We start from the raw sequence: 20,641 nt of genomic DNA, 5'->3' as shown, positions 1-20,641 counted from the left end.
GACACTTGGCAACCCCAGCGACCCGCCGAGTGGAAAGCACCATGATAAGTGTGAAGAGACATCCTGATAAGAGCGAAGGATCTCAGAGGAGGGATTTCAGAGGGAGTTGAAGTGTTGGAGAGAGAACGAGGGACTTCATGGAAGGGAGTACGAAGTGGAGGTTGGGAAGGAGGAGTGTGGGACAGAAGAGAGATCACAGGGGAGGGAGAAGTGCAAAGAAGTGAAGTGGAGGAGGGAGAAGGAGAAATTTGAGGGGGTGAAGGAGGTGCAGGAGATGAATCTTTGGGCAGTATTTCTGCCATGACGAACTTGCAGACACTGATATCATTGGCTTCTGCTGCTTCTTGCCAGCTATTGTTGCAACATACCCTAAATTTTCTAATATATCTGTAATTCTTCTTAATTCTCAGAGCATATTTTATATAAAGTCACTTATTATGCTTTTCCTCCTCTTGTACAGGAAAGTGAAAAAAAATATATAACCTATCATTCTTTCATGTTAATTTTTTCATTATCTTCGATTTTATAATAAAATGGCAGAAGGTAACTTGTCAGAGAGAGAGAGAGAGAGAGAGAGAGAGAGAGAGAGAGAGAGAGAGAGAGAGAGAGAGAGAGAGAGAGAGAGAGAGAGAGAGAGAGAGAGAGAGAGACAGAGACAGAGACAAAGAGACAGAGAGAGAGAGACAGAGAGAGAGAGAGAGAGAGAGAGAGAGAGAGAGAGAGAGAGAGAGAGAGAGAGAGAGAGAGAGAGAGAGAGAGAGAGAGAGAGAGAGAGAGAGAGAGAGAGAGAGAGAGAGAGAGGTCACGTCATCGCTCCGTCACAAAGGTAATTTTCAGAGGCTAGTGGTGAGCTAGTGCAGTGTAACGGTCCTATCTGTGAACAAGTGCCTCAAACGCTACATAGAAAAAGAGAAAGTGCAAAGTGATCTCCTTGTAGAAATACAGCAAGGAATAATCGTATGTAGCCTCACCGACCTACTGTGACCTCAGCCTGACCCACCCGCATCTGGCTGCCGCGTTCCGCACCCCCAAGGGTTGCCAAGCCTCTCTCCTCCATCCTCTCGCTCCACGCATCCATTTTATTGCATCTCTATCCACGGCGGATTGTGTCATCACCCAGCAGGACCGACAGAAGTGAGCAGTCAGTGTGTGATGTGCATAGTGTTCTCATAGTGCTCTCGTTATTCACTAAGTGATCACCTCATCTGCCTGTCCTGATCGCCTCAGCTGCTTGTCCTACGCTCGGATACCACAAATCTGGGAACACCACCCTGTCTCAGCCACCACCCCTCCCCTCCCCACCTTGTGACCGCAGACATAGCAACACACCAAAAAATCTCGAGGATAAGTCACCCTGGTTATTGTCCCCGACGCTGGTGCGCTGTCTGTGGCAGGGCAGCCACCAAAAATGCCGCCTTCTTTCTGTGAGGGCGAGATAGACTGCCCTAATGTGTGTCACGCCATGTGCCTTGGTGATCAGACATACACATGCTCCGAGACCCAACAGCTGCGCATAGAGGCCAATATAGAAGCTGAAGTGGCGTATGTCGCCACCAACCCCTGCCCCCAGCAACGAGGATGGTGACACAGCGACAGCCGCGGCCCTCCCCATCCCTCCCTGATGCTGACGATGACTCACACCACACCGAGGCGGTGACACCGAGCATCAGGAGTACATGGAGATGCAGAAGGAGGAGCTTGTGGCTCACGCACTAAGCCTCAAGCAGGAAGTCTCGAGGCAAAACACTGTCGTCCAGTCACTCACTCTACAGAGGGACTGGATAATAGACCAAACCTCAGCTTCTAGAAGTCCTTCAGCTAATTGAGGCCCTAAGCGACGCGAAAGATGCAGACGGGAAGAGGTCTACCCGCACAATGGGCACCACAGCTATCGCCTCATCCATCGACAACGCTTGGGCGAAATGCACCTCCTCACCCACCGCAAGGCAGTGGTAGTCTGGCCTGCCGAGACCCCTCGCTAACACTCACCGCCCAGATTCTCCGCCCACCAACACAGCTGCTTCCTGCACTGATTCCTCACCAGTCTCACCCCCTGCATTCCCCTTCCACCACCGGTAATCCTCCCACACCACTGCCGCAGCCGCCGCCGCCGCCACTGCCTCTGCCACCACCACCACCACCACAGCCTCCTCCGGCACCTCCACTAACTCGCCAACCACTGAGTCTGACACATCAGGAACGAGGGAGGCCCAAGGAACAACAAAGCCAAGCGAAAGAAAAAGGCAAGGAATCGTCTACTCAGCAGTCACCTCACCCTGCACTCTCGACCGCTCGGCCCCGCCACCCGTCCCCACCCTCTAATGGCTCTGCCTCGCCACTCCCCGACAGGACAGCATAGTCGCCCCACCTGCAGTACTGCCTCGCCCTGGACACTGGACGGAGATCTGCTTCACTGTGCAGCCGACGCCAGGCAGGAAGCCATCCTTAGAAGGGTAATAGCAAAGCAGGATGGAAGGGCAGCCCCGCCACCACAGCGCCCAGCCCCCCCACGCTCCCTTTCGTGACTCCAGCCCTCAACAGTACTACCGGGATGAGCAGCCACGACACCACCGGGACTGGACCTCACCCTCGTGGGGCAGCAGTTATCTCTCACAGTAGTCCTCCTCAACCACCCAGGGCTCCACCCGCACGTCAGCACCACAGTCATGCCCCCCAGCTCACTGTGGTGTCTGCCAATGTCAGAGGCCTACGCACCAACATCGCAGACCTCTCACATAATTTTGTCTTGCGGTATAAAGCAGACATCGTGGCAGTGACAGAATCGGCAGAATCCCCGGCTACACGGACTGGGTGAGGAACGACCGCGATGGCAGAACGGTGGGGCGTCCGCCTGCTTCAGGAATGGCCTCCAGACCCAGGAGCTGTCAGTCAACCTCCCTCACCTCATGGAAGCGCTGTTCCTCCGCATAGTCCTGCGAGATAACAGTGGTCTGCTTCTCTGCGTCCTGTATCGCCCCAACACAAGGGCGCTTCGCTGGACTTCCTGGCGGATGAGCTGGACGACTTGCTTCGCGCCACCAATGCAAGTCCGTCCTTATCCTGGGAGACCTCAACTTCCACCTAGAGAAGCAGGCCTTCGACAATCTTGTAGCGGTGCAAGGACTCGTCAACCACGTGACGTTTCCAACTCATGAAGGAGGAGGGCTGCTCGATCCTGTGTTGTCTGATCTCCCTGAAGCCAACATTACCTGTCAACAGCTGGACAAAGTGGGCAGCTCTGATCACCACGCAGTGCTGACCCACGTCAACTCACCGCTGCAGAGAAGAGGCTGTGCCGCGCAACATATGGCTTTGGGAGGAGGCTGACTGGCCATCCCTGCGGCAGGCTCTCGGTACCATTACTGCTCGTCGAGGACGTAGAAGAAGGTCTCCGTCCTCACCTCGGCTACTTGACCTCCAGACCCAGTTTGTTCCCCATCGCACGTACCTCGCCAAAGCCACAGACCCTAAATGGCTCGGCTACCGCTGCGGGTTGCTGCCGAGGCCAAATATGCGGCATGGCGAAGGTACAGCCGCCCTCACACCACAACCTCGCCTCCACCGAGCTGCGTGCAGGAGGATGACAGCCACATCCAAGTCGCAGCACTGGGAGGAAGTGATGAGGAGCAAACTCACTGGTCCTGGAGTAGCAAGGCGTGGTCGTCAAGGAGCGGCACGTGCTGAGACAGGACAGCGTGCCCCCTCACCAGGCCAGACGGGTCCACGGCTACTAGCAGCGATGACAAGGCTGCTCTCCTGGCCGAACTATTTGCACAAAAATGCAAGTAGACGACCCTCACCGCCCTCCACCTGAGCTGCCCGAGACTGACCACACCATCACGTCGGTCTCCGTCACACACACAGGTGAAGAGAGTACTCAAGGAAATCGATGCAGGAAAGCCACAGGCCCTGACAACATCAGTCCTCGGGTACTAAAGAACTGTGCCGAGGAGTTATCTGCACCTCTCGCCAACATCTTTGCTGCCTGTCTCGAGGAGGAGAAGTGGCCATCTGCCTGAAAAGAAGCCTGTGTGGTTCCCGCCCACAAGAAAGACTCCAGGACGGACCCGAGCCACTACCGACCCATCTCCCTGCTGTCGGTTGTTGGCAAGGTGTTTGAGAAGATGTTGGCTGCCGCCCTAGAGAAACACCTTGCAGACAACGGTCTCCTCTCGCCTCACCAATTTGGGTTCAGGCCGGGCCGATCCACCTCAGATCTGCTTCTCCTCCTCTCACAAGAGTGGCAGGACTCCCTCGGCGAAGGCCACACACTCGTGGTGGCGCTTGACATCGCGGGCGCCTATGATCTGTGGCACTCCGCCCTGCTGGCAAAGCTGCGTGCCAAAGGCGTCCAGCCTGCTGTCTCTTCTTGATGACTACCTCCATGGTCTTCACTACGGGTAGTCATCAATGGACTCCTCAGCGCCTGCCCCATAGAAGCCTCAGTTCCACAGGGCTCTGTATTAGGGCCAGTCCTGTGGAACATATATATAGACGATTTCCCAGCTCCCCACAGTCAAAGCCTATGCTGATGACTGCGCTGGCCGTCTCCTACTGCCGCCAGGACAGTAGGCGCTGTTGCTGCAGTCAACAGGCAGCTGAAAACTGCAGAGGAGTGGGGGCGCTATGGCAGGTCAACTTCGCGCCTGAGAAAACACACGCTATGGTCTCTCTCGGTCCCCGCCACCCAGGCCGTGGAGGGACAAATAAGGTTTGGGGTGTCCAGCTGCCCTCCAAGACGACATCAAGATCCTGGATGTGGCCATTGACCAGCTGCGCTCGACCAGCACCTCTCTCTGTGGCCCGCCAGACATCTCAGCGTGTGTCAGCCCTCCGCAGGGTGGCAAGCAACCTGGATCCCCAAGGCATCCTGACGCTGTACAAGGCTCAGATCCGCCCTTGTATGGAATACGGAGCCTTGACGTGGATGTCCAGTGCTGTCACCCACACCAGGCGACTCGATGCGGTGCAGAGCGCGCTCTCCGACTGCTCGATGAGGAGTTCGCCGGCGGTGTGACATCCCTGGAGCACCGTCGCGATGTAGCTCTGACAGTCTGCCACAAGACACAGGTGCTCCACACTCCCACCTCACCCGCCTGTACTTGCCGCCTCACCACGCCCAGCGCCGCGCGACAGGCAGCGGCAAGGCTGTGACTGCCACGATCACACACGTCACAGCATCTGAGGACGTACAAGGCCAGGGCAGCGTCTCTGGAACGGCTTCACGGAGGCCACACCTGGTGTGGCAGACATGTCAAATCACCAGGCGAAAGTGACTGCCAACACCTGGAGGCACACTCCCACACCGTTCCTGTCCAGCTCCTCCTGTACATAATGTATATAAAGTATAGTGTATCATGCTAGCTGGCGCGGATACCACCTCAGGTACCTGCCACCCACATAAACTTTTAGAATAGTTGCCTAGTGTCCACTAGCAACTTTAAGTTTATTATGTAAATATTGTAATGGTAACTAAGTTTAAATAAAAAAAGAAAGAAAGAAAGAAAGAAAGAAAGAAGAGAGAGAGAGAGAGAGAGAGAGAGAGAGAGAGAGAGAGAGAGAGAGAGAGAGAGAGAGAGAGAGAGAGAGAGAGAGAGAGAGAACTAACATGTTGGCACATTAAAGCGTGTGTGTGTGTGAGTGACAGAGAGAGAGAGAGAGAGAGAGAGAGAGAGAGAGAGAGAGAGAGAGAGAGAGAGAGAGAGAGATATTTTGCCTGAAACTTGATATGAAAGGATGAAATCTCTCTCTCTCTCTCTCTCTCTCTCTCTCTCTCTCTCTCTGAAGTGTACAATTTCCTCAAGATATGTGAGAGAGAGAGAGAGAGAGAGAGAGAGAGAGAGAGAGAGAGAGAGAGAGAGAGAGAGAGAGAGAGAGAGAGAGAGAGAGAGTGTGTGCGGTGTCATCGCCCTCCGGGTTGTTTCTGGAAGACGGATCACATAGCGGGAGGAGAAGGAATCCTTGATAAGGCATAAACTGAACTTTCAGAGGTCACATCAAGCTACAAAGTACATCATTGTATTCAGAATAAAAAAGAGAAAATAATTATTAGTATTCAAACAGTTTTCTGAAAATTTCTAGGTTTACCATTTTTAGCCGTCATAGCAAACGGGAAAATAGTTTAAGCGCCGGAAGGAAAGGGTTAAAAGTATGCACACTCATTCCAGACACTACTTCTTCATTTAGACTGTTCCATGTCTTAATACATCTTTGCGGGAAACTATATTTTTTAACATCTCTCAGACATCTTCCTTTTCTCAGCTTTTTACTATGCGATCTTGTGCTTCAGATGTCATATTCTTCTCTCAGGATCAGTTTCTCATTATCCACTTGGTCCATTCTGTTGATCAATTTAAAAACTTGTATCAGGTCTCCTCTCTCCCTTCCTTGTTCCAGGGTTAGTAGATCCATAGCCTTTAAGTCTCTCCTCATATGTCATCCCTTCAAATTCTGGAACCATTCTTGTAGCCATTTTTTGTAGTCTCTCCAATTTCATTATGTGTTTCTTTTTATGAGGGGTCCACACTACTCCTGCATATTCCAATCTGGGTCTCATTATAGTACTTATCAATTTCTTCATCATTTCTTTGTCCATGTAGTGAAATGCTACTCCAATATTCCTTAGCAAATTATATGTTTCTCTAAAAATTCTATCAATATGGCTTACTGGTTGATTGTTTTCTTCCATCATCACTCCTAAGTCCTTTTCCTTTTTTACTTTCTCCAGTTCTAATCCATCTTCCATCTTATAGATTCCCACAGGTCGTCTTTCACTCTTTCCCATTTCCATGACATGGCTTTTGTTCACATTGAATTCCATTTCACACTTTTTGCTCCATTCCCATATTTTATTTAGGTCTTCTTGCAGTATTTCACAATCCTCTTTTTGCTTTATAACTCTGAACAGTTTCGTATCATCTGCAAACAGATTTGCGTGGCTGTTTACTCCTTCTGGCATGTCGTTAATATAAATGAGGAAAAGTATTGGTGCCAATACTAACCCTTGTGGTACTCCGCTTTCTACTGCTCTCCGTGTGGACTTCATAGCTTTAACTACCGTCCTTATTTCTCTCCCCCTCAAATAATTTTCTATCCATCTCAATGTGTTTCCTTTTAAGCCACCCTTCTCCTCTAACTTCAATAGTAATCTTGCATGTGGCACTTTGTCAAACGCCTTTTTCAAATCCAAATAAATACAGTCAACCCATCCCTCTCTCTCTCTTGTACTCTATCAATTATTCTAGAATAGAAACTCAATAAATTACTTACACACGACCATCTTTTCCTAAAACCAAATTGGCTATTTGATATTAATTTGTTGTCTTCAAGGAACTCGATCCATTAATTCTTTATTATTCTTTCACACATTTTGCATATTACACTAGTTAGTGATACCGGTCCGTAATTTAAAGGTTCTTCCTTCCTTCCACTCATATATGGGAACCATATATAAGAGGCACTTTGTCAAACGCCTTTTTCAAATCCAAATAAATACAATCAACACATCCCTCTCTCTCTTTTGTACTCTATCAATTATTCTAGAATAGAAACTCAATAAATTACTTACACACGACCATCTTTTCCTAAAACCAAATTGGCTATTTGATATTAATTTGTTGTCTTCAAGGAACTCGATCCATTAATTCCTTATTATTCTTTCACACATCTTGCATATTACACTAGTTAGTGATACCGGTCTGTAATTTAAAGGTTCTTCCTTCCTTCCACTCTTATATATGGGAACCACCTCAGCTCTTTTCCATTCTACTGGTACTGTTCCATTTTCTATTGAGCATTTTATGATGTTGTATATAGGATTTGCTAGTTCTTCCCTACATTCTTTCAGTATTCTGCCTGATACTTCATCTGGTTCCATTGCCTTGTCTTCATCCAGTTTCTTCATTAATTCTTTTATTTCAAGCTTGGTTACTTTAATCTCTTTCATATAAACTGTCTCTCTATTACCCTGTGGCCTTTCAAATTTAGATTCCTTAGTAAAGACCTCCTGGAATTTATTATTTAATAGTTCTGCCATACTTTTTGGGTCTTCCACCATTCCGTTCTCTCCTTCTAACTTTTATATTGTTTCTCTTTGTCTAATTTTTCCATTTATGAATCTATAGAATAATTTTGGTTGCTCCTTACATTTTTCGACAATGTCCTTTTCAAAGTTCTTTTCCTCTTCCTTCCTCACCTTAACATATTCATTTCTCGCTGCCTTGAAGTTTTCCTTATTTGCTAAATTTCTATTTCTCCTCCACCTTTTCCATGCTCCATCTCTTTTCTCCTTTGCCCTAGCACACCTTGCATTAAACCAATCTTTCTTTCCTTCTTTAGGTCTATATTTCGAGACATTCCCTGACTCCTGTTTTGTATATTTCCAAGAAATAAGTTATACTTTTCTTGCATCGTCTCTGAGTTTTCCATCTCCTCCCAGTTTACGTTTTTAAAATAGTTCCTGAGATTCTCAATATCAGCCTTTCTGTAGTTTAATCAGTCTCCTTTGTATGAATCGTCTCTATCTTCCTTTCCCTCTTCTATATCTATTTCTAATATTACATGGTCACTCTTTCCCAATGGGCACTTATATCTTATATCATCATTCATTTGTATACCCCTTGTAAAAACTAGGTCCAATCTCGCCTGCGTGTCGTTTCCTCTAAATCTTGTGCATTCCTTTACTCTCTGGTCCATCATATTGTCTATCATTAGGTTCAAGAATCTTTCTCCCCAGGCTTCTTCCCCCATACCACTTTCATAATTTTCCCAGTCCACTTCTTTCCAGTTGAAATCTCCTACTAATATCACTTTTTTCCTTTCTTTAACGATTCTCGTTACACTCCTTATTGTGTCATCTATCATGTCTCTCTCTCTGTGTATTTACCTAATTTACCTAATTGTAACATACGGGAAAAGAGCTATGCTCGTACTGTCCCGTCTCCATATCTACTAATGTCCAGCTTTTTCTTAAAATCATGAATATTCCTTGCGTTGACCACTTCCACGTCTAAACTATTCCATGCTTCCACCCTTCTATGAGGGAAGCTATATTTTTTCACATCTCTCCTATAAGTGGCCATTTTAGTTTTTCCCATGCCCTCTCGACATTCTTTCATTCCACATACACAGATCTTCCCTATCCATTTTTCCATGCCAATCATCACTCTGTATATTGCTATCAGGTCTCCCCTTTCTCTTCTGTTTTCCAGGGTCGGAAGTTGCATTCTGTTCAGTCTGTCTTCATAAGTCAAATCTCTTAAGTCAGGCACCATTTTTGTTGCAGCCCTCTGTACTTTCTCTAGTTTCCTTATGTGTTTCTTTAAGTTCGGAGCCCACTGTATTGTTGCATATTCAAGCCTTGGTCTTATCATTGCAGTAATTATTTTCTTCATCATTTCTTCATCTAAATATCTGAACGCCACTCTTATGTTCCTCAATAAGTTCAATACTTCTCCAATTATTTTGTTTATATGTCTCTCTGGCGATAGGTCATTGGTAATTGTCACCCCAAGGTCTTTTCTTCATGACTGGTTTTATGTCTTCATTTCCTATCTTGTACATACTCCTGATTCTTCTTTCACTCTTGCCAAACTCTAATTTCTTGCATTTTGTCGTGTTGAACTCCATTTGCCATGTACAGCTCCATTTCCATATTCTGTCCAAGTCTTCCTGGAGTAGTTCGCAATCTTTGTCACATCTCACTTTTCTTAACAATTTTGCATCATCTGCAAATAGGCTCACATAACTGGACACCCCATCCACCATGTCATTTATGTAGACCGCAAACATTACTGGTGCCAACACTGATCCCTGTGGAACTCCACTCTCCACCAAGCCCCATTCTGATGGTCTGTCCTTAATTATTGTTCTCATTTCTCTTCCTACCAAAAGTCTTCCATCCATTTTAGTAAACTGCCATGCACTCCTCCTACCATTTCAAGTTTCCAGATCAGTCTCGGTGTGGTACCTTATCAAAGGCCTTTTTTAAATCCAGATATATTCCATCAGCCCAACCATCTCTTTCCTGTATTACATCTATCACCCTCGAATAGTAACATATCAGGTTTGTCGTGCATGAACGCCCTTTTCTAAAACCAAATTGACACTCACAAAGTATGTCATTTTTCTCCAAGAACTCTGTCCATCTATTCTTCACCACCCTCTCACACATCTTAGCTACCACACTTGTAAGTGACACTGGTCTATAGTTCAATGGGTCTCTCTTGTTACCTGATTTATAAATTGGGACAATGTTAGCTCTTTTCCAGTCTTGGGGCACTACACCTTCTCTTAATGAGGCATCAATTACTTCACAAACTTTTTCTGCCAGTTGCTCCCTGCATTCTCTTAAAATCCATCCTGATACCCCATCAGGTCCCACAGCTTTTCTCACTTCTAAACTCCCCATCATATTCTTGATCTCCTCCACAGTTACTTGAAACTCCTTCATAATCCCTTTCTGTTCCATTACCAGTGGTTTGTCAAAAGCAGTCTCCTTTGTGAATACCTTCTGAAAGCATCCATTCATAGCCTCTGCCATTTCCCTGGGATCCTCACTGCATACTCCATTTACTTCTAAACTTTCAATACTTTCTCTATTTTTGATGTTGTTGTTCACATGTCTGTAAAAAAGCCTTGGTTGGTCTTTACATTTATCAATTATATCCTTTTCTTGTTTCTTTCTTTCTTCTCTTCTAATCAACACATATTCATTTCTTGCTCTTTTGTAACTTTCCCACTGCTTAATCCGTCTTTTCCTTCTCCACCTCTTCCATGCATCCTCTTTTCTTGTTCTAGCCTTTTCACATCTATCGTTAAACCAGTCCTGCTTTCCAACTTCTCTATGTTGTCTTATTGGTACAAATTTTTCTCACCTTCTTTGTATATTTTTATAAATTCCTTCCACTTTTCATTTGCTCCCTTAGCACTCTTGAATTTCATCCAATTTGTCTCTTGAAAGAATTTCTTTAGGTTTCCAAAATCTGTCAATATATATATATATATATATATATATATATATATATATATATATATATATATATATATATATATATATATATATATATATATATATATATATATATAACCATCATCAGGTCTTCTCCCTCTCTCAGTTTTGTTTCAGTAAGACCCACAATATCACTTTTATGTTGGAATACTAATATTTTCTTTAGTCTTTTCTTACTGATTAGGTCTTTATCCTTTTTCTTGAGTTGGTTTATGAGATCACCGTAGCTACTCATTTTGGCCAGAACGCGTTTTAGACGTCGAGACAGCTTCGTTGCTGTCATGCCAATGTACGAGGATGGGAGGGCTTCACAGTTCCCTCTGTTGCACGTGAACTGATACACGACATGATATTTTTGAAGTGTCTTTGTGTCTTGCGGAGGACTGTTCTTGAGTAGTAGATGGCTGGTTTTCTTAGTTTTGTAATAAATGATGAAATTAATTTTCTTTTTGTCGTTTGTTGGCTTGACATTTCTTCTTATTATTTGTTTCATTATTCTTTCATCTTCCTTGTATGCTGTAAAGAACGTAGCGTTGTAATCTAGTTTGATCTCGTCGGCGGGATGCTTAGTGTCGTCTTTATGCCATTTGTCTAGAGTGATTTTTATTTGCTTCTGGATATCTTCTTTGCTAAAGCCGTTGTTGACGAGCACTTGACTTGATCTTTCAATTTCTCGGTGGGCTTGTTCCCATGTACTGCTGTGCGTTATGGCTCTTCTTATGTAGGCTGCAATAGTGGAGTCTTTGTATCGCTGTGGGCATTCGCTGTTACCATTGAGGCGTTGTCCTGTGTTTGTTGGCTTGGCTTGACGTATACTTCTGTTTTGAATACTTCATTACTACTCTTCACTAGCACGTCCAGGAAAGGGAGTAAGCCGTGAGTCACTACTGTCTTCTTTAGTAAAGTTCAGGCCTGAGATTTCTTTCAGTGTGGTGCGGAGTTTCTCAGCTTCTGCTGCATTCGTGGTTTAAATGAAAATGTCATTGATGTACCTGCAGTATATATCCGGCATTTTTACTTTGTTAAAAACTTCTTCTTCTACGCTTCCCATGAAGAAGTCAGCAAGCAGGACACCTAATGGTGATCCCATTGCTACTCCATCGATCTGTTGGTATTTTCTTCCTCTTGGGCATGTAAATGGTGCTTCTTTTGTACAGCATTCAAGGAGGCTGCAGAGGATGTCTTCTTTGATGTCCAATTTTGGGGTTCTTGTGTCGCGGTAAACACGGTTCATGATGTAATCAATGGTGCGATCTACTGGAACGTTTGTAAAGAGCGATTCCACATCCAGTGACGCGATGGTTCCTGTAGCGGTGCTGGTCTTAATGATGTCCAGAAAATCTGTGGCAGACTGGAGGCTGTGCTTGGCGGGCACGTAAGGAGTTAAAATCTTGCATAACATCTTGGCGATACTATAAGTGGGAGTTGGAATTTGCGATATAATGGGTCGGAGTTTATGGCAGGGTTTGTGCGTTTTAACATTTCCGTAGCAGTAACCCATTTTGTACTCGCTAGTGAGTCTGTTCATGTGAACTACTTTACTGGTAGCGTTGTTACGGGCGATTAGTTTGTTCAGTTTATTCGTAAGCGCTTCTGTGGGGTCTCGTTATTGGTTTAAATTTGGTGGTGTCTCCGAGGAGGTTATCAATCTTAGCAAGGTATTCTTCCGTGTTGATTAAATACATAAGTTGCAGCCTTATCCACTCTGCGTATCGTGATGTAGCGGAAAACACGATAACGGAAGAGAAGAATAAAAAAGAAAATAAATAAACTGGTGCCTCAATCCAAAAAATTTCCATAAAAAATTATCCTACTACCCTAAATTTACTACCATTAATACTGGAGTAGCTTATTAATATATGACCATCTGAAATGAATTAAAACCAGCTCTGGACAACAGAATACCACGTATGAGACTGAGGCATGGTGATGGTGGTGGCGGTGGTGGTGGTGGTGAGCAGAGTGACTGGAACTAATCAGTTCCCTTATTCAAATCACGTGACGTGAAGAATACACAGCGATGATTGACTGCTGGTTCCTTCTCCTCATGATCATCATCTTTCTCCCCCTCCACCTCTTCCTACTCCACCTGCCCTTATCTACACATTCATCAGTGTGTGGTTGGAATATGGGTACTACTACTACTGCTGCTGCTACTACTACTACTACTACTACTACTACTACTACTACTACTACTACTACTACTACTACGGGTGCGCAATAACGACTTTCCAGATGCGCTAAAACTGAATTTTGCAGATTTTCATAAGTGCGCGATAACGCCTAAACGCGATAACGTAAGGGCCCGATAACGGATGGGCGCGACAACGAAGGGTTAGATGTATGCATATATCAATGATAATCAACATCTGGCAACTTTACTCATCTCCCCTTCCCCCTTTAATGTCTCATTACACATTGATTTTGTGTTATCAACACTGTGTTGTTTGCTCTAATGGTTAGATCTATCATTGCTTATTTTTCATATATTTCAGTAGTACTGCCACTGAACACTACATCACAGATTGGAGTACTGCTTAAAATATTAATATTCTTATCATTTTTTTTTTCCTCCTTTTTAATAAAGTGTTTCCCATATTTGCCTTTATGCAAGCATTATTCACTGAAATTGCAATACAGCCATCTATTTAAAGTTATGTATTTTGAGATAAGGAAGAAAAATGTGGGGGAGGCAGGTGAAAGCCAGCTTCTTAATAAACCAGAATAAATAAGCATTTGTTCAGTGTTTTCAATACAGCAAGTTTCATGATCCTCAAGTTTAGCACTATACCTAAGGAACCAAACAAGTGCAAAACTCATTGGTGAGGGGGGATGTACTTGGTGCCATCTTCATTGCTGCTCTCTTAACAAAATCCATTTTCTTTATATCATCTTTTCTTGTATGATAACCATACTACAGCTGCATACTCCAAATTATGCCTACTTACTGATCTAATCATCTACCTGACTATCTCTTTGTCCATAACCTTATTCTATTCAATCATTTATGAGTTTCTATTGTAATTTTGTTAATGTGTGTCTCAGGAGCTCAAATTTTTATTCACTTTAACACCCAAATTGTTTTTCTCTTTTGCTCTTAATAAAACTCTCACCATTTAATGTATAATTTGATTTTACTTCCCTCACATTTTCAAATTTCTTTACTCCACATTTCTTTAGATGAAACTCCATTTCTCATCTATTACTCCACTCTTATATCTTGTTCAGATCCTCTTACACACTACAATCTCCTTTATTCTAAAATTCTTTTAATAGCTTCTCATAATCCACAAAAAAACAGTTCATATAGCAATTCACATTCTGTCATATGACTATACTGTATAGACTGCAAACATGATTGGTGCCAGTACTAAACACTAGGGTACTCCATTTTCAACTTTTCTCCATAATGACTCCTGATCTTTTACCATTGTTCTCATCTCTTTCATTGAAGAAATTCTCTATCCATCTCATCAGGCCACCTCTCAGACCACCACAGCAATCTCCAAAGGCTTTCTATAGGTTTAAATATACACAATCTGCCCATCCATATCTCTCTCTCTCTCTCTCTCTCTCTCTCTCTCTCTCTCTCTCTCTCTCTCTCTCTCTCTCTCATATTACCATAAATCTTCCCTGAATCGGATATGTATAAAACAGATATCAGATACACCAGATTCTATGTAAGCACCAGATTATTTTGATCAAAAGCAAGATATGCAGCAGGTATCTGGTCCAGTCTATGATATCACTCATGGGTTACACAAGCACACAGGTGATTGTAATGCACATAGCCTACACTTTTATGTTCCTTCATTCCAAAATTGTGCTCCAGAAAGTTTTGAAAGGTTATAAAATTCTCTGCAATACACTACAGCGAGGTTATGTCATCATTCATGGCTTAAAGAAGCTCACAGGTGATTGTACACACTATATATACACTACTCCTACATTCTTCGGTTCCAAAATCATGCTCCAAAAAAATTCCAAAAGGTTATGGAGCATCCTGCAGTGCAATATACCACAGTTATGACATCACCCATGGTTTACTGAAGCTCACAGGTGATACATGCATCCCCTCACAAGGAGAGGTTGATAAAACACCTCTCACAGGGCTCTGTGGCCTCTTTCTTCCAATTTGTTTTCAGTGTATAAATTTCTTCTATTTTAATCATTCTAGTTAACTGATATTTTTCACAATTTCACAACCATTTCACAAAAGCTGAAGAAAATTTGACATTTTGGAAGTCTCATGTTCCACTGCCTTCCAAAGTTTCAGGCTTTTACTGTACAGGTAAGTCTAGTTTACAATTATAATCTGTATTATATGTACGTATCAAGTTTTGGAAATAAAAGATGTTTTAGTGATTTTAAGTGTACAGCTGGATACATCAAATAAATCAAATCTTCAGATAACTAGGCACGGAGCTCCCCCAATTGATCTGATTTACAGAGGGTTTATTGTATATTCACCAGTCTTGAATAAAAATTCAGCATGTTTGTAACATACAACCTCCCTCTTCCAAATTGCAAATTGCTGCTCTATCATCATTTAATTTTATTCTGCAGATGACTGGGCTGCCATCTTCAGCCCTCCTCTGCACTAGTCAGCACAAAGCTTAAACAAGCCCTCTAAAGTTATGTTAAAGCAACTTAATCACCTATATTGTGACGCAGACCGTTACATACTCGTACAAATCTTTTAAGGCACTTGCCTATACCAAATAAGAATATTAACAATGATTAAAAGAAAATAGTTATAGTTATCATTGACAAAAGAAATAAAGGAAAAAGATCAGCTTACTATTACTTGATGTTAAGAGATGGTCCACATATGAGCATCTCTTCTTTTTCTGGGGTTCAGTATCATGGAATATGACTTCTTCAAATTCATTTTCACTCTCTCTGCAAAGCAAAGGAAAGCATCTTAGCCTTCAAGAAGATCAGGAAACAAGAAATCTACTATTGATATGAGATCTTCATAAAAACCACAAAGAAAAAAGAAATAAAAGAACTAAAAATGCTGTCTGTAATACACATTAGGATTAAATTTCACCATTGATCATAGCATCACTGGAGCAATACAATTCCTGGACATCCTGATAAGAAAAAAAACAAGAAACCTTCATCATCAATCACATACAAGAGTAGAGGAGCAGTAACACAAACTGATTTCATACTAGTGAAGGAGATAAGGGAGATACAGGTAACAGACTGTAAGGTCATTCCAGGAGAGGTGTGTCTGGCACAACACTGTCTATTGAGACTAGATCTAAAATATGACCAACTTTATGAGAAAGAAGAAGCACAGATGCAAAAGAAAAAAAAAAATTGGAAACTAAACTTCTTTTCTTGGTGTACATTAACGATTTAGATATAGGAATTAGTAGCAAAATATCAAAGTTTGCAGATGATACTAAGATAGCATGTGCAGTACAGGGTGAAAAGGACAATTACAGAATACAACGAGACCTGGACAGGCTGATAGCATGGGCAGACAGGTGGCAGATGGAGTTTAATTCTGAAAAGTGTCAGGTTATGCATTTAGGTAAAGACAACACAAACTTTAGCTATGAGATAGAGAGATGTTGGCTAGAGGCAGTAGAGGAGGGAAAGGATTTAGGAGTAGTGATAGACAGGACTATGAAATTTTCAAAGCAATGTTTAGAAGCAAGAAATAGGGCAAATAGGATCCTGGGTTTTATAAATAGAAATGTTAGTTATAAAAGTAAAGAAGTGGTGTGTAGCTTATATAATTCCTATGTTAGGCCCCATTTAGAGTATTGCATACAGGCCTGGTCACCCCATTATAGGCAGGATATCAACATGTTAGAAGCAGTTCAGAGAAGAGCAACTAGGATGATACCAGCATTAAAGCACCTGGAGTATAGAGATAGATTAAAGGAATTAAACATGTTTTCATTTGAGAGATGTATAAGAGAGGATATGATAGAGTTATTTAAAATGTTCTCAGATACAAACTACATAGATGCGAGATCTTTCTTTACCTTAGAAGAGGGAAGTAGGACTAGAAATCATGGCAGGAAGATTAGAAAGCAAGGCTGCAGGTTAGATATAAGAAAATATTTCTCTAGTCATAGGGTGGTAGACTTCTGGAATGCATTGCCAGAGAGGGTTGTAAATAGCACTAGTTTGACAATGTTTAAAAACAGATTAGATAAGCACTTAAATTTATTAGATTTATAATTATGTATAGCGCTGCATGATAGTTTTTATAAGAAATTTACTATAGTTAAACAAGACATGATCCCCATGTATGGGGATCACAGATTGTAAAGGAGTTCACTGCAGGACTTAGCCCTGTTAATGGGCCAAATATTTAGAATTAGTATATAATGTATTGTGTACTTGTAAGTGTATCTTTAAGTACTGATGACGAGGTCGCTGTGCGACTGATACAGGATAACCTAGATGGGCCCTGGTGGCCCTTTGTTATCCTATTATTTATGTTATGTTATGAGGAAACACAAAGAAAATTGGAAAATGAAGGTGCAACAGAAAAATATTGTAAACAGAGTATTGAAGGAACTGAGTAGTGGTGGAATGAAGCAGTGCAGAGGATGGTGTAGGAAAAGAAAAGAGCATACAAAAGGTGTTGGAGAACACTAATCTCAACATTTTGCATTTTAAAAACCTTATTATTTGATGGTAGCCTACTTACCAATCCTGTTGAGATACAAACATGCACCTGGTATGTAGCAATAGAAGTGACTGTGAGAAACTGCAAGGCTAATAATCAAAATTTTTTCTCTTCATAATTTTTTTTTTACATGTATGCAAGGTAAGAATGTTAAAATTGTACAGTCTGCGCGAAAGGTCACCATATAAGAAGCAGCGCAGTGACTTTACAAGTTGACTGTATTTCTTTTCCTCCAACAAAGCCAAGAGGGATGAGAGAGATATCGTATGTCTGGCAGCAAGGTACACCTTCTCCACCAAAGATTCTAGGAGGATATACAGGTTCAATAGGCAGGATGGAGTAATCGATTAGGGATTAGAGCTAGCAACAGATGGCACGTGGGTCGCAGGCAGCAAGGGGATGAGGGATAGGGGCATCCATCAGCAGGGGAAGATGAACGCCACAAGATTCAAACAGTCAGTTAGTTATGGGAAAGAATGCAAGCCACAGCAACCATCGCCCACCTCCGCCTGGGCAACACCACACTCAGTGCTCACTTACACCGCCCATTTCTGTCTCTTGATCCCTTCTCCCCTTGGTGTATGACTATCCCAGAGACCATCCTTCCACTGCCCATGCTTCCACTCCCACCACACTGCACTACACTCACAGAGTTCCGGCTCTCTGCCCTGGCCATCACAATACTCAGGCATCCACCCCTCCCAGCAATCTGCTATCCTTTGCCTATCTTGTGCCTTCTTGAGAAAGACCATCCAGCTACCACACCTGTGATACCCACACAAGACTACCCAATGGCTCATAAGGATTCATAGATCTTCACGGCTTTAACACCAACAACAACAAAGCAAGCCACAGCAGTTGTTGCCTTTGTGGCAAATGCAAGAAAATGTATATACAGTAAAAGCTCAATTAGTCAGACCTTATAGGGGGAAAACCAGTACGAGTAAAGTATTTGTCCGACTATGTGTGCTAATGACCCTTTTTTACCCTTTTTTACTTTTTTTTTTTACCTTACTTCACTGTCATTCATTTTACACCCTCTACAGCAATTACTTGCAGTAGAGGGTGTACTTAACCTTTCTGCAGCATTCTTAATCTCAATCTCTCGAACAGCAACCCCAACGCCCACCTGTTGCTGATGCCGCTTCATTACAGCTTCCTCAAGTTTTTCCGATCTTCCATAGTGCATAGTGCACTAGTTTTCTTTCTTCCCCTGCTTTCTTATATTGGGTGCTTTCCCTATTATCATCACTTTCTGAGACGAATTTCAGTAGCTTTTCTTTGCTCTTTTATGTCACTGATGGTTTGCTGAAGACTAATCACAGCAGGTTTCACTCCGTTTTCAAGCTGTTCAATTATTTCAAGCTTTTCCTTGATGGTTAACCGTTGGAGTTTACGTTTAGGCATGATGGTTGAGGCACACAGACACTATATTCCAGTAGAGATTGCAGGAGCCAGTGAGTGTTATGGCGGCGAGTGGATGACTGGATGTAAACAAAGCAAAGTTCGAACTCGAGAGCGGGTTGTGGCAAGTCTTTTTTACGGTTCCCCCCATAAAAAAAAAACTATTATTTCAAAAAATCATTTTGGCTGTTTTACGTTTCCTATAGTTTGTTTTATGGTTTTTAATGTGTTTGAAGTGAAAACAAGATGTTCTACTTAACATTTACGTATAAATTCCGTCTTTATTTTATGAATTTTAGATATAAAAATTTTTTTTGGCCAAATTCATCCAGGTATGTACAAAATCTGAGTATTTGGGGTCTGACTTGTGTATATATATATATATATATATATATATATATATATATATATATATATATATATATATATATATCAACCCTCGATTTGCGGACCTCCATTTGCGGATTTCGGATTTGCCAGACAAGAGTCTGTGGGAAAAAAAAAAAAAAAAGTCCGGGACAAGTCGATTTCAAACTACCGCGCCAGACAAAGTTCGCAAATCGGGCACTATAGATGGCAGCGCGGGCGGACATACACGTCTAGTACTGGACTGTAAACAAGTCTGCCGCGTCACACGAGTGTTGTGCTTACGTGCTTGTCGTGGATGATGTCGTGATGATGATGATGATGATGATGATGGTCGTCGGAGGTTTTGCCTTTGCCTCGGCACCTCCTGTTACTTCTATTCTTTCTGATCCTGCCTTTCTTTTATTTTTCTTTCTCTTGTCTTCCACATCTGGTGCAAAGTCTCTTTCTTCTCCCTCAGTTTTGTTTTTCTGAACAAAAAACGTCTGATTTATTTTCCAACTTCCTGGTACAGCTGGTGCAGGTGCCGAAATGCCGTTAAAGACAACACTATGTTCCCACCGGAAATTTTGCCGTTAAACACGGGATTCCGGTAAATCGCGTGCCGTTAAAGCGGGGTTCAACCTGTATAGGGTAAAGTCCGGCAAGGGGGTAGACCCCCGGACATTTTCCATTGCCGGACATTTGCCATTCCCGGACAAGCCTTCCCCCCTTTTAGTCCGGTAAATCGAGGGTTGAGTGTATATACAGGCAAACCCCGTTTAAAGAAGGGGTTATGTTCCTAAAAAAACACTTCGTTAAGCGAAACTTCGTTAAGCGAACCGATTATAACAAGTTTAACCCCTGATTTGAACTTCCATTGAGAGTAAGCAAAGCGAGAGTGCATCATAGTACAGTAAAAGGTTTAATGAAAGTAAAAATTATGAAGTTAAACATTTAGGTAGTTTAATTTAAGTCATTATAATGTACACTAATGTATGTATGTACGTAACTTTATAATGTTGATGATCTTAACCCCTTCAATACGGTGACGCCTATGTAGGCGTCATGAAGCCCCAGTAGCAAATACGGTGACGCCTACGTAGAAGTCATATTTCTTTTCTGAGCTTTCTTCAGTTCAGTTGTCCCATATAGTGTGTTGGATACCAACTACACACACCGTATGCTGTCCTTGAAATCCTAGTGCTCCTCCCACCATCCTTCTC

At 42.9% G+C, this 20,641-nt stretch overlaps 1 protein-coding gene across 2 annotated transcripts in view; it reads right to left on the bottom strand.

The window, feature by feature from the left end:
• Positions 1-20,641, bottom strand: part of LOC123510036 — a 276,684-nt gene that overhangs the window by 166,718 nt on the left and 89,325 nt on the right. Inside the window, exon 2 of one of the 2 annotated variants that reach the window (XM_045264773.1) lies at positions 15,816-15,910. In XM_045264773.1, coding sequence (XP_045120708.1) covers positions 15,816-15,910 — 95 coding nt within the window. Of the gene's footprint in view, positions 1-15,809; positions 15,911-20,641 lie in introns of both variants that reach the window. The other variant, XM_045264772.1, reaches the window with a different exon arrangement.

The sequence above is a fragment of the Portunus trituberculatus genome, chromosome 28 (genome assembly GCF_017591435.1).
Source record: "Portunus trituberculatus isolate SZX2019 chromosome 28, ASM1759143v1, whole genome shotgun sequence".
NCBI lineage: Eukaryota > Metazoa > Arthropoda > Malacostraca > Decapoda > Portunidae > Portunus > Portunus trituberculatus.
This window is presented reverse-complemented; position numbering and strand designations above follow the sequence as displayed.